Source organism: Cheilinus undulatus, linkage group 2, assembly GCF_018320785.1.
Source record: "Cheilinus undulatus linkage group 2, ASM1832078v1, whole genome shotgun sequence".
NCBI lineage: Eukaryota > Metazoa > Chordata > Actinopteri > Labriformes > Labridae > Cheilinus > Cheilinus undulatus.
Genome location: NC_054866.1, coordinates 20,620,387 through 20,635,717, shown reverse-complemented (window position 1 = coordinate 20,635,717; position 15,331 = coordinate 20,620,387). Strand labels below are relative to the sequence as shown.

The 15,331-nt window shown below is 38.3% G+C and overlaps 1 protein-coding gene across 3 annotated transcripts in view; it reads left to right on the top strand.

Annotated features, from left to right (window-relative positions):
- The window catches only part of bcas3 (BCAS3 microtubule associated cell migration factor), a 552,832-nt gene that overhangs the window by 17,337 nt on the left and 520,164 nt on the right, over nt 1-15,331 (top strand). For all 3 annotated transcript variants that reach the window (XM_041803667.1, XM_041803675.1, XM_041803683.1), the window contains exon 7: nt 4,199-4,271. In XM_041803667.1, the coding sequence (XP_041659601.1) occupies nt 4,199-4,271 (73 nt within the window). The remainder of the gene's footprint in view (nt 1-4,198; nt 4,272-15,331) is intronic.

The following is a 15,331-nucleotide window of genomic DNA, read 5'->3' as shown; positions in this document are numbered from 1 at the left end:
GTCTTTGTGAGATATTAAAATTGGTTTGATGATCCAAAACATTTAAGTGTGATAAATATGCAAAAAAAATCATGAATAAGTAAGGGTGGGGAATACATTTTCACAGCACTGTCACTCTACAGCTCTACCAGAGCACTTTTTATAAGGCAGTGGTTCTTCAGTGGTCTAACCTCAGGAGCCACCAACAACTAAATCATGACAAATAATGACCTGAACTTCTGATCTTCTCAACCAATCAGATTCAGTGAATGAAAACTAGTTTGGTGTGGACCTAAGACAGTAGAAAACATGTGAGTGGACAAAGACATAGAAGGAAACAAACATGTTTAAAAATGGGAAAATTCATGACAGACCCAAAATTATTCTGCAGCCCACTTTTGGGTCCCTTTAAGAACCACTGATGAAAACAGTGTTGCAAGCTAGACTACATTCAAACAAACAAACAAACAAAAAAACAGCACAAATGTCCATTTTCTTTTTCTCTTACTGAACAATATTGTTGTAGATATCTATATTCTAGTTACACATGCTTCTATTTACATCTCTCATCACAGTGAAAGAATCCCAGTGATGACTAACAAATGTTTCACTGCTTCCTCTGTCTTTGTCAGACACTGGAAAGTTTAGCACAGCATGAATACCAGTGCTCACATCCTCAGAGCTATGGTGCAAATGGTTTTGTTGTTCCACTGATTAGTTCCTTTCCAGACATGAAGTTTATATTTCATCTCTGCAGGTGTCAATCAATACTGTGAAAACTGCCATAAAGGCCCACTGGTTTGTGGCATATTCTCAGTGAGAAAATCGCCTTTTTGTTCTCCGTCCATGTTCCGGTCTTCTGGCAGATTTCAACAACGCACAATGGCAGCATTTGAAGAGTGCTGGAAGTGGATGAAAGCAAACCACAGTAATAAGAAGCAGCAGATAGCCCCGACACATGAGGGAAGCAATTCTCCTCAGCAGAAAATAAATATGAATTGTCCTACTGGAGGGAAGGACACTGATTGCAATCTGTTAGGGCGCAAACAGTGTCGCACTGTGGTGAACCATTAAAAGGCCAATTGTCTGGGATGTAAGGCCATGGGTGGGCGGACTCAGAACAACCCGAAAATAGGTGTTGATTATAATAAGGCAAGGTTACCATTTCCTAGAATAGAGAGGGAAGTTCTGGTTTTTCAAAGGGGAGTGAATACATTTATCCACATCCTCCCTGGAGTTTACAACATTTGAACTTCCGTCTTGGAAAATGAGGTAACACTCTTTTCTTGATTCATAAAAACTAGCATTATGGAAAGGACAATACATAATCGTATGTCATTTGCATGGCAAAAATATGATCATATAATACTATCCCATATAGATCTGTATTGATGCCTATTTTGATCATTCTTATAAAGTTGCCAGTTTAAAAAGTAACCTAGTAAAAATGCCAAAGGGGGTGGGGGAGGGGGGGGTATGTGAGAGAAAAAACGAGTCCTCTATAAAGTCCCATTTTCAATGAAAATCTTCTGCAAGTTTTTTATTTTTATGTCTTTTAACCTTTTTAATGGTAAAAATACCCACTGTGATTAAAAATCTCTTTTTCAAAGTGTCCTGGTCAAGACAGCATCAACATACAGAGTTTCAGACTAAGCGCATTCATACACAGCAAATGTAATATAAGATATGTAGTCTCAATGTGTCACGAGACACACGATAACAATCAAGCTGAAAATATCAACCAAAATCCCCTCAATTTGTAAACTAATCAAAGCAAATCTTTAACTTCCTCTTAAATTGTCCAATTAAATCAGTTCATTGAGTTTCAACTCCTTTGTAAGTCATCTCAGGCAGAGGGAACAGCAAATCTAAAGGCCTTTTCCCCAGTAAAGTTCTGACCTTTGGGAGAGACGGCAAGTAAAGATCACTCAAAACCAACTCTGAGTACTCTGAGAAGTTGAAATTGAAGGCAGGTTTTGGGGCTGAGATTTAGCATTTGAGAACAGCATTAACCTTTGTTTCATCAGCATTCAACACAGGTTTTGAATCATAAAATCTGCTGAACAGTGTCAAAAGCAAGTTGTAGCTGAGTGAGAGCTTGATCTGGGATGGGTGCTGAGCAGTGCATGACAGTGTCATCAGCATAAAAAAGAAAATTTACATGAAAGACATTTTGATCGCTACCATTTACAACAGGAGTGGCCCCAAAACTGACCCCTGAGGCACACCTTTGGTTGCAGTGAGGGAAGCACAAGTACAACCATCTGCATGCACGCATCAAGTTCTTTTAGTAATTTAGTTGTTGAACCACAACGGAATGATCCTCTGTGTTTTACATCTTGAGGGCTTTATGCACCTCACAGACTAAAACAGGACTAAAAGTAAGAATTTAAAAGGCTAGCTGTAAACATTTTTAAAGATTGATAAAATAACACAGCTGTAAAAATTTTCAAGATTACACCTGTGTTATTTTATCTATCTTACCTTTCTTTTTTATTTTTAGTTTATCTTATCTTATTTCATTTATTCTATTTATTTTCCCTTTTATTTTTCATATTTATAAGGGTGTTTTTGTGTACAGTGTACTTCCTTGTGTATTTTGGTAATAAAACTTAATTTATATCACAAGTCTTCTTTTTTATATTGTTATATTTTAATTTTTATACTTTTTAGTCTTTTGTAGAGTTGACTTAAGAAGCAACGCACAAAAATTCCAATGTACCTATACAAATGGCAATAAACATCTGTTCTATTCTGTTCTATTCTGTTCTATTCTATTCCTAAAAAGGCTAAAAGAGCCAATAGGAATAAAAGAGCTGTTTGACTGTCTATTAGAAGCATGAGCATTGAATGAAAGTTTGTAGGGCTAAACAAAGGGTTAAGAGACTCAAATAAAAACCCAGAGAAAGGAGAGTAAAAGACAGAGTGTGTGAAGCGATGGGCGATGAGTGTTGAGATGATCTGAGAGTGAGCACCACTAGTTGTGATACAGAGGAATTAGACTAAATTTTCTGACTTTTGAGCCAGCATGCAGTGATGAACCTGATCTACTTTGGCACAAACGAAAAGCAGGATTGCGTTTGATTATTGTTAAAATCTGAATTCTTCCTCGCTAGCCTCTGCTGTACACTCTGTCAGTGTAATGCAGGCAGATAGAGAGCAGAGGAGAGAGGAAGAGCTCTACTTAACACTCCAACTTGTGGTCTTATTTTTACCGTAATTCACCTTGGTAAAACCTGTGCTACGTGCTGTGCCTGGGAGGCTTTTGAATTGTTGGACAATATTTACACTTATTAACTACAGATAATGAAACAAGGTCACTGAGAGAATTAAAACTGGTAACTTTTCATCCCAAATCTAAACATGCAGTTATCCTCTCTGTTACAGTGAAACATGCTAAAGTCAGTGTAGAACAACTGTCCATTACTGTAGTAATCACACAGAAGTCTCTCTATCCCTATGATGTTGTATTTTTCTCTCAGAAAGTTTGTTTTAGTAAAAGTGCCATTTCCCTAAGTCTTTCAGAGTCATATTTATGCAAAGGCTCAATATCTTTAGTGGGAATGATTTTTGATGATAGAAACATGAAAGGAGAAAAGGATTCTGCGGGGAGTGTTAGAGGCTGGTAGAGGAGGCACGTTTGCTCTCATGCCATACCGCAGGAACTCAGGCTGATTACTGGCGGGCCTCAAATTACAGTCCTTTAAAGAGTAACATCTTCTTCAATCCAAGTGCCCCCATCCCCTCAATCCCCTGATCCTCTGTCCGTCTTCAAGAATGAGACAATCAAGGAAAAATATGGGATCAGTGCACTTAACGCAACATGTTGTTTTGTTTTCTATAAATACGCCTGCTGGGCTTTTACCATGTTTTTAATTGTTCCTAAACAACAACAAGATTGAAAGCAAGTACTACCATCCTTTGCCAGACTAAGGCAGATATTTTTCTTTTCTATATACGTATTTAACTAACTTACAAAATCTGGCCTTTTGTGGGAAAAAACCCTCTTCATCCAAAATGTTTCATGACTATTATTGAATTACAGGGCAACAGTAGTAATGTAATCAGCACGTTTCCTGTCATGGTAATTGGCTGCCTGTTCAATGAGGGTGAGCAGCTCTAGAGGCACATTTTCGTTTAAAGAATGTCTCTCTTTGTTGTATGTGCACATCTTTCTGTTTCTCATCCACCTCTTTCTATGACTCCTCTTCCTCCTCAGGCCCTCTGAAGACTGACAGTTTTGCCGACAAGAGGCCCCTCCTGGGGGTTTGCAAGAATGCAGGGTCCTCTGGGTGAGTTCAAGAGTCATAATAAAGCTGACATCACCTCCTCCGTCTTCTAAGATGTTTGAAATGGCTAAAGTCATCTGCTTTCTTACAATGTGCAAGCGTCTGTACGTTTCAACCACACTGATAATTCTGTTTAGAACTAATTGAGATTAGTTGAGTATCATAAGCCTTATCCCTTTCATATCTATTGCAATTCAGCTATAATAAATATTATAGAGTTTTAAAAGAATAGTACACTTTCAAACAGATAAAAAAAACAACAAACAAACAAAAAACAAACACTAAAAGTTACACCAATATTTCCTCAATACTTGTAAAAGTATAACTCTTTGTGTAATATGGCTTATCTAAAACTCAAAGGGGCTTTATATTCAACCATGAGGAACGCCACACATAACGCTCACTGCAGTAGAATAAACAGCCTTGAAGAAGGGTGGATGCAAGCAGGAAGACATGAGGCATCAAAAGGGTGAATTATGAAATGATATATCTTAATTAGCGTCTTTATACTCAGTCATAAGTTATGTGAGTTTTGGTGCATCACTGACATTGTTGTATGTAAGGATTCAATTTCTTGCCATTCAGTAGGACCATTCTCTGAGAAAAACAAGTTAAGAGAAAAAGACACTGAGTCTTAGTGAGATTAAGTGAATAGAAAATAGTTAATAAACCTTTTCTTCTTAAATTAACCCATCTCTGGGTTAGAAGAATCTTCATTGGTTTACTTTATTTTACTTATTTTACATTTTTTTACATTTCAAAGTACCAGTCATTGCACTTTTTCACTATTGGCTGGAAAGTTTCTGATCAAATTTGCCACTAAATTGCCAAGGCTTCAGCTGACATCCTGTACTTGTCGTGTCAGAACAAAAAAATAAACAGTTTATCTGAGTCAAAATCCAGGGAATAAATGTTTCAAACAGGTTGATACCTTGATGAATGACAGGGTCGAGAACATGACTTTGGCTAATGGGTAGTCAAACAAGAAAAATCATCAGGCAACAGTTCGGACACATGCTTTGAGACCAGAAGTGAAAAACATTAGCCAAAGCAACCTTTGTGCGCTGCTGGAAATAACTGTTTTTGTGCTGGTTGATAAATGTTGAAACATAAGGGCGAAAGTGTTTTACTCTTTGCAGTTCTCAGAAATAGAAATCGATTTTTCTCTTAATAGCTTTCTCTAATGAACCCATCACATTTCCCCTGACTGGAGCTGAGCCAGTGACATGGGTGCATGTGACTTTGATTCATTAAATAATATACAAATTATGGATGTCTACCTGAAGGTCCAATAGGCAGACAGAAACTGTAGAGATCCATGAATTGCCAGGGTTTGGATTGTTAAAGGCAAGATTTTTAAGGGTAACAGACCCTAAGGCATCTCATCCTTACCTCTCCATACCCAGTCCCCTCCCCTTGTGCCCCTCCTTCTCCATATGCTGCTCTTCCAGAGCAACACAAAATTTAACTCAATATATCCTCTCTGGGAAATGAAATAAGGAAGTCTGTCTTCAGCTGGGCCTCGATGGAGACCACCTTCTTGATGTTTTCCAGGGACTGCTGCCCCTGTCTCATTGACGCCGTTGCCGTGGCTTCTGCTTTTCCTATGTCCTCACTGACACCGAGACAGGCAGCGTTTTGACGGTTTGGCGAATCACCCAGGCGTCGCTCGACACTAATGTTGAAAACATGCGCTGTGTTGAAAAGCAAAAACCCTGACCTCTGGCTGAATGGCACAGCCTGGTTCTTCCCCTTCAGAAGTGCTTGGTAAATAACACTCTGGTCAAAGACAAGAAGGAAAAAGGCTTCCGGGTGCGGCGCAGTACTTTCCGTTGAGGCTGTTCATAAACTTACTAAGGTCCTCACACAATTTTTAGCATATAATCATTTTGAAATAACAGCTTTTGTTAACCACCAAAAAGGATGCCGTCTTGACACTTAAATGGAAAACAGATTGGAGCCTTGGCCGCTACAGCAGTGCTGGTTTAGAAGTTGGTTCAGTCAGCTCTAGGCTTAGATTACAAGATTTGCAAATTAAAGGAAAACCAGAGAAGGGAAAAAGCATGTGTGCTGAAGCCCTGTACTTGTGGATTTCCAGCCAGGCACACTCAACTTAATTTTATCAATGGAAAGGATTATGCCTTAAGTCCAAACAATGTATAGATTCAGTGATTTCTTGACAGTAAAGCTGTATATATGCGTGCGTTTTGCTCTTTGCACCAGTGCAAGTGAGCTTGAGGAATTAGTAAAGAATGCTGGTGCCACTGCAGACTTGGTTTGCTCACATTTGTAGAGGTTATGTTTACCCTTCCCTACTGGTTGTTATTATCTTATATACATCTATTTGGGGAAATTTAAGGCTGTTCTTCTCACTAAATGTAAATTTTATGGCCAACACAGACGCTACTTTAACTGTTTGTGGGTGTTTGAGTGCACACACTTATTGGGCAAAAGTTCAGTGATGAATAAGCGTGCTTTGTTCTCCAGAGTTTGGGAACTGTCGCTGACATTTCCAACCTCCAGCTTTCCCCTCACAACATCTCCAGATGCTGAGAGGATGTGGTCCTTTTTCTTTTAACCAATATAGTCCTCTTTCACCGTGAAGATTACTGCTGGATGTGAGATTTCAGGGCTTTGGCTAATGTTGATGGATATTTTGAACAGTGCACATGGACACCTCTAAGCCCTGGATACTTTTTTATGGTCTGTACAATCAATGCTCCATGCTATGATATCACCACTTATAAATTACCTTTTTATATATTTTTCATTTTTCAAAGGGGTCTCTTTCATTTAACTTGATTTTCCTTATTTCTAATGTATTGAACATAATGTTTAAGATGATTGAAATGGGGTAATTTGTCTGATGTCATGGTCAAACAACCTAACAATTTATCCATTCGTTTAGAAAATTATTGGCAAGTTTGAGGAAATAACCAGGCTTTAGCTGATAATGACAATAATCACTACAGCCGTAGTTCATAGAAATGGTAAATCCATATTAATTAAAGAAATAAACAACTGAAAAGTTGTTTGCCCAACTCATTGGGTGGAAAGACTTCAGAAAGCTCTTGACTTCATAGAAATCTACACCAGTTGAAACACTGCTTTGTTTTAGGCTGGAGTTCAGGACTTCTTGTGAAACTTGCTTTCACTTTACCATCCATAGCTGTGACAGAATGGAGATAGCTGGTGTTAATTTGCAGAACCCTAGCACCATCAAGCCAAGCGGATCATCACAGGGTTCTGGCAAACATCATGTGTCATGGGGCTGATGGGGAAGTGAACCAATCAGTTTATATCTCATTTAATACTATGAACTCAATTGGGATGGTATTTGGTTATCAGATTTGTGTGGAAAATAACAAAATGATGATTCCATGGTCAACTTGCAATTATGAGGCAATGCGAAACTTTTCTCTTACACAGCTAAAATGGAATGGGTAGATGGAGTTTAGTCTGTGTATTATAAAACTTAGTTTCATTATTAGAAAAACAGTTTCCTTAGGGCGTACTCACACTAGGTCATCTATACTGTGCCTGGGCCCATTTCAGCGTAAAGTCTGGTATGTTTGGCCAGTATGAGTGCAACCATTCCGTGCTTCGGCGCGGCACGCTTCGTGGCCCCGGCATGGAAGGACGAGGTGGGCCTAGGCACGGCATGGATGCAAATGAAGGAGCACAAGCGCGGGAATGTGACGTGGCGTGAAGTAACAACAAAAGGAGTGGACCCACCCCAGAGAAGAGGTAGCAGCTGCACACTAGAGACAACAGGATTTTTCGAGAGAGGGAGAGAAATATATATTTTGTCTCATCGTATTTGAACAAGTTACAAAGATTTTATAAGAGCTGAAGAATTTAACTTTTCACAGCTCTACGATCTCGTTCTAATGGATCCCAGTCCAGTCCACATTTCTGACCAGTTTCTAGCAAAGTCAGGCTTTAACAACAGTGAGAGTTTTTTTTTTTTTTTTTTGGTTTGTGAAATAAAGCTTCTTCCCTGAATTGAGTCACAAACAGCAGCTCACAGGATAACAAACACTCTTCATCCTCTGTGAGTATATTACATTCTAAAATCACATTCATGCTGTGAACGTCTGCGGTGTGTTTTCTCTGTCCTCTGATAAACAGTGTTATTTATTGGAGTGGAAGATAAAAGTCGGTTTCTCCCACTCTGTCCTTCACTCTGTGCGTAGCGCGGCACTTTTACGCACAGCCAGGAGGTCAGTGCCGTTTTGTTTCACTGTTTCATTCACTGTGCCAGCCAAGTTTGTAAGAGGAGGGACTGACTTTTCAGTCATTCTATGTCAAATATGATCAATAATAGTAGGGCACAGCTGAGGCTTGCTGTGAGAGGAGTTAACTCACCCACAGCGCACAGACTGGCTCACCTGTTTGTGTACCAGACTGGTCAGAGGAGTAATTTAGCCGGTTGATCCGGAGCATTTATAAGTCGTATGTCTGAGGTCAGAGGAGACTGTGTTGGTAAATATTTCACTAAAGTCCCGTTAGTTTAGAAACAGCTCCAGCTGTGTGAGTAGTACATTTACGTTCACATGGACATGTCGGGCTGCCTGCTTCCTGTCTCCCTCTCTACCAGGCTAAAACAGAGGCAAAAGCACAAGCACTGACTACAGACAGATATGAGAAGAGGACAAATATCAGGTGGTGTTGGAGAGGAGAAAATTTTTGTTCCTCTGTCTGCCTTAAAAATTGGCACCGCCACCATGTGCGCTCATTGGAGCGAAACTTAAATATCCGCAGCGATGTCGCACTGCGTAATAATGTTGCTGCTGTGGAAGCTTGCATTGATTTGCTACAGGTTCAAAATGTAAATACTTTGTGTGAATAATCTGCACGAAAAAATTGTGTCTGGAGTGTAAGGACCTTAAGTTTATAAAGTGGAGTTTATATTTTGTATGTTATTAAATTTAATCACCCTTAAACCCCCTGAGACTCCCGCATGGCAGGATGGTTTGACCCACACTGGCACATCCCTGTCAATCACTGTATTCACAATCTCTCCATTCATAAAAAGGTTCATGATTTATTTTTTGTGAAGAAATGCTGATCTATAACTAAGTTTATGATTTCAGTTTGTGAGGAGATCTTTATTATGATCCCCAAAAGGGGCCTTAAGCTGTCTTTTTTATAATTAGTTAATTATTTACAGGTTTTTAGTTCTTTCTAGCTTTATGTTTTTATTTCCAAATTGTTCCAGAGAGACCGCTGCAGCCGATCAGTGTTTTGGGTTTCTGGGTTTAAAGCCTTTCCAGTCACTGTTTTCACTACTTTAATTTGAATTCCCATATTTAGTGATGAGAAGTTTTGCCATGAATTTAGTCATGCATTTTTAACATTTAAAATGTTTGAAAAAAAATCTAATATTTGTAATTTGAAAGTGTTTATCAGTTTCAAATTTTGATAAATCAGACGGCTGTCACAGCCCTCTTTAATGTCTTTCTTTTGGCCAAAAAGCTTTGCACTGTTTAGGGGGTACCTGTCTGAAAAAATACTTCACAGGGGGTACGTGACTGAAAAAAGGTTGAGAACCACTGATTTAATGTATACATGAGTGGGGTCAAGTTAAACATTTTATTTTGTATTTCATTTTATTTTATATTGTGCATTGTTGGAATGTCAGTGCTTAATAAATATTTACATAATTTTGTAATTGATTTATTCTTTGGATCATTAATATTAATTTATGCAATTGCAGTTGATTTTAGTGAGGTTAGTACACAGTCATAGCCATAAATGCAATGGTACTAATACTGGTACATGGTACATAATAATTTCTTTTGGTGTTTTGGTTTTCGGCCTTGGTTTCCTAATTTTCGGTTTTTGGTTTCATCCAAGGATTTTTATTTCGGTGCATCCCTAGACAACATCATGCTGTGGGGATTCTTCTCAGCGAGAGCTTCACAGAAATTGTTTAAAGACAACAAGCTGAATGTTCTGGAGTGGCCAAGTCAAAGCCCAGACCTTAATCCAATAGAGAATTTGCGGCTGGACTTGGAAAGGGCTGTTCATGCCTGATCCCCATGCAACCTGACAGAGCTTGAGCTTTTAAAAAAAAAAAATAATGGACTAAAATTGCAGTGTCAAGATGTGCAAGCCTGATTGGGACTTAGCCACACAGACTCAGTGCTGTGATTGCAGCCAAAGGTGCATCTACTAAATACTGACTTGAAGGGGATGAGTATTTATGCAGTGACTTACAGATCCGTTCTTACTTTGATAATAAAGAGTGTTTTTGTATTAAATAGCAGAAATTGTTGACCATGATGGATTTATGAAATTCTGTGGAGCATAGGACTGACAATGTCCATAAAAGCCCATGTGCAGCCATTTCCAAAGCAACTCTGTTATGACCCATGTGTCTTCAGCACATTTTTTTTAAATGTGTGGACATCACAGGTACATTTACGTCTGAAACAATGCTTATGTTCTAATTAGTGGGGATGCTGTTTTACATTTGATCTTAGATATCTTTTAGTGAAAAGCAGGTTATCATTCTCGTGGTTGAAAACGGTAAATTCAACTTATCTTACCCAGAAACACGCTGCACAACATGTCTCCACAAACACACACACAGACACACAAAACACTTTTGATGGCAAAAGCCCATTGTGGCATTAAGCCCTTGTGTTTCAGTGCATTTTCATGACGGGTTTTGCTCTGCGGACCGGATGTATCCGTCTTTTAAAGTGTATTAAATGGAAATCATCAAGCATTTGTATAAAACGAGCCACCAGATTAAGGGGATTTGGAGAAGTGATGCTTTTTATCCACCATGAGGTTATGGTGTTCTTCACTGTCACATTATGACCACCCACGAGCACACACACACTAACACACATGTACTCATGCTTTCCAAGCCTGTTCAGTGTTCAGGATAGATTTAACCATCAGTGACTCAGGGAAACTCATTATTTTATTGAGTCCTGAGACAGTGTCTTGCATGAGTATTAATCCCAGTCTGATTGCTCAACATTTCAGTATTGCAGCATTGATTTCAAAGATATAAATGTTTTTGTACTGTTTGATAAAGTCACAAAAATTAGAAATTATTATTTTTATTATTATTTAAGCTGTTGTTATTATTTAGGAATGCTTTTGAATGCTGTGTTTTATTTCCTCTGCTAAACAAAAAATTCCAACAAAAACTCACAACATTTGCATTTTTAATAGGACAAATGTGCAAAATCAATGTGTGAATGCAAATACAACATATTTGATTGCACTATAACTTTCCCCATTGTTTACTAGGAACTTTATTAGTTACATGCCCATGCTGGTTTCAGGGTAAGATCTTAAACAGAAGGGATTTCTTCATCTCGGTCTCCAAGTTTGATTTTAATCTGTGGAAACTTTCTTATTCTTCCGTATGAGACGTTTCTTCTTTTGTCATGCCCCTGCGTGGAAATGAGAGTGGCTGTAATCTGGTCTTCCACTTCCCCTTTTCTTTGCCCCACACTGGAACACACACATACACACACACTGTTTTTTTTTTTTTCAGTGCAGAGGCAGAGCTTTGGGGTTCAGGCTTCACTCCGCAGAGTTTATTTTGACTTGCATGTCTGTTTTATGTCTGTCGAAAATGTGTTCTGCCTCGCCAGTTTTCCCCCTTCAAATAGGAAGTCCGATTAAACTCAGTAGTGCTGGAAGTGGGTGCATATAAACACACCCGACAGGCTGAATGATTAGTAATGACTTTTCAAACCTTGACCACGAGCCCATTCTCTAAACCAGGCCTCTGTGGTCAAAGCAATTAATATTTTATTTTACCAGAGTTTAAAGGTTTCTTCCCTTTACATTGATCTAAGTGTATAGGAGTAGGAATGTAATTCTTTTCAGATGTTCAATGGAAGATAAAGGAGCTCTAGCTTGGTTAAGCTTAGCATTTCAATATGCATATGATACATTTTTTGGTCCTTTATGAGCAAAATATTTTATCTGAACCTTGAATTTTCATCTTTACTAACTTTTAGGAGATCTCTACTGCTGAACAAACCTATTTGAAGATTATATTTATTAACAGAATAAATATTATATCTCATATTTTAAACTGCAACCAATCTTCAGTTTTAATGAATCAATTCTACTATTTTTGCAATCTTTAAAAATATTCTTCTGGCTTAAATGGCTATAAAAATGTCTCCCTACACACCAGTCCAGTCTATGTCATCCAAAACATGGAAAGAGGCAGAAAATGAGCAAAGAAAGTTTGTAATTTTAAGTGGATTTCCTTCTTTCGGAACTTAAAAATGCCAGAAAGATTTACATGCATTTCAAATAAGAGACGGCCTCTGTAAGTGCTAGAGATCATAAGATGAAGATAGTTCCCTGCCAAACAGACTTGGCATTATCACAAACAATTCTCAGACTCATTCATTTTCTCAACACTAAACATGAAGTTATTGGAAAAAATATGTCCGGATACAGAAATTGCATTTCTTTTTAAAGTAATTCAATTATTTACTTAGGGCTAATTTGTTTGGATTCTAAAAATAACAATCTGAGGCGTTTCAGTGGGAAAAACAAGCACTTACAGTGAACAAACTTTCATGACGTGCTAGGATAATGTTGCTGCTTTAACAGCCTGAAAAGAATTTGCCGACTGAGGCTCTCTGCAGAAGTAAACCACAAACTTTCGTCCCTGTTAGTCATCCAGACTCTAAAATACATCAGAGTAGGGTCCTTATTCTAAGATAAAGGACATATAAAATGAAGTTATCACTTATTGTTTAATTTACTTATTAGCAAAATGCTTTTGAAAGTGTATCCATTTGCATAATTACATAGATGGCTTTGTCACATTTGTTTGATTATCTGTGTGTTTTAGGGTTTTAATAAATTTAATTGAAGAATAACCAACAATATTATAGAAATGTCAGAAAGCATTCGGTTTTAGTGCAGTGTATATGGAACAGTGAAATATGACATTTTGAGGGCACTGTGTCAGATTTGCTTGCTGAATCTGGCTGGTTTTAGTAACGCTAGCATGTCCAACATTTCGCTTTCCTTGCACATTAACTTCCACACACCTTTGCTAAATGTAGTTACATGTTGCTTCATTTGTTTAGCTTGCTTAATTTGAAGCATCCACCCTCTCTGGCGAGGGCGAGTACTAGACCCAGTCATGGCACCTCATCCAAGCTCTGCCTCCCCCACCCTCTTGTAAAGCTCTTTCTATCCCCTCATTTTCTCTTGCCTACCTGTTGCAGTTGCATGTGTCATGTTGGTGATAGGAATAATAGTCTTGTGGTAGTTGTAATTATGAGTCATGCTAGCGTCAACAATAAGCATGCTTATAGTGATTTAAATGACGACTCAACTCAAAATATAAGATGACGGGGTGCAGGTGGCCTAGTGGTTTAAGGCGTGCCCTATGCACACAGGTGGTCTGGGTTTAATCCAGCCTGCGGCCCTTTGCCTCATGCTTCTTCCCACTCTTTGGTTCCTGTTTCCGACTTTATCCACTGCCCTTCTCTATCAATAAAGGCATGAAAAACAAAAAATAAATATTTTTTAAAATATAAGATGACGTTGGAGAATGCACAATACTTGATGGCAATATCAGTAAACTCAAAGGTGACTGATTTTCAGGTTTGATTTTTGCAGAACCAGGTACATGTGGAACCAAGTTTTGAATTATTGATTTTCCTGGGTGAATAATTTCAAATCCTGCTTTATTTTTAGCAACATTCTGCACACCAACTTCACACTGCTGCTATGATCCTGTCTAAAGGAAATAATGCTCAATTTCGACTGTTGTCCTATTTTTTTTTACTTTAGACTAATCAACTAGATGCAGTTGTTGAGGTTTTAATGCTAGGTTTCGGTTATTGTTTGAATATAAATGATAATGATTATAACTATTAATATAAATGAATAATATGATTAAACAAGATTAATAATTTACACAGCACCACCCTGGAAACAGGGAACACCAACCAAAAAGGAGCAAAAATCAGTCCCATAATTAATTATTCAAATGATATTATTATTATTGAATAAATATTGATGTTGAAATAAATAGAAAGTGTAAAATCGTACACTGACCCTCTCACTAGCAAGTTATTACGGTGTTTGTGAGGTCATTCCATTAATGTTCCTTCCACGGTTCCAGTAAGTTAAAAGTCTTGTGGCATCAAGGTTCAGCTTTAGAAGGAAAGCAAGGCTTGTATTGTCTTTCTGAGGTGGGAGAAGAGTTTTGTATGCTTCTTTGGATACCAGTGGGCAGCACTCTTGTCTGGCTGGCATCAAAGGAAGGAAAGGAACTCTTGTACTTGACTGGCCAATTGCTGACTGCACTAAAACTCAAGCTAAAGCTGGAAACACAAAGCAACAGAGGGAGGAAGCTGCTGTGCAAGAGGTGCGTGTCACACTGGCTTTTTTTTTGTTTAGATCAAAATAGTACTAAACTATTTTGTTCCTACATGATTGTATCAGTGCTATCAGTTTGCTGTTGTTTACCTGCAGATTAAAGAGCATGGCAACAGCCATTAACTGCAATGACAGTGTACAGTGGCTACTAGTGGCAGGTGGCTATGTTGCAGTTTAGACAGAACATCTGACCGGGACTGTAGGCCTGAAATGTTCAAATACATATTAAGAATTAAGATAACATACTTGTAATTCTGGTGCTGACTTTCACTTAAGTGGCTAATCACATACATCCCTAATCAGGATACTGTTTGTTTTTAGCATGCAATTATTCTGTCAAAGAATCACCTCCACTCTAGTCCAGTTAGAACATCTGCAGATAGTTGCACTGACCAGTGCTTGTTGTGTAACAAAGGGCTTCACATAACTCAAGGTCCTCCCTGACAAGACAGCCTGTGCTTTTACTGCTTGTAGAGACAGAAGACTGTGAGTCTGTAGCAAGCTTTTTAAACTTGATGTTCATCAATGTGATGTCCTCTCTCAAGTTCAATAGACTTTATACAAAATTATCATCCTGCTAATCTGCTGTGGCTAAAATGTGGTCTTGCGCAAAAGTAAAGTTTCATGTGTAAAGTCATTCCCTGGTAGATGACTTTGAGTGGAGGAGGGTG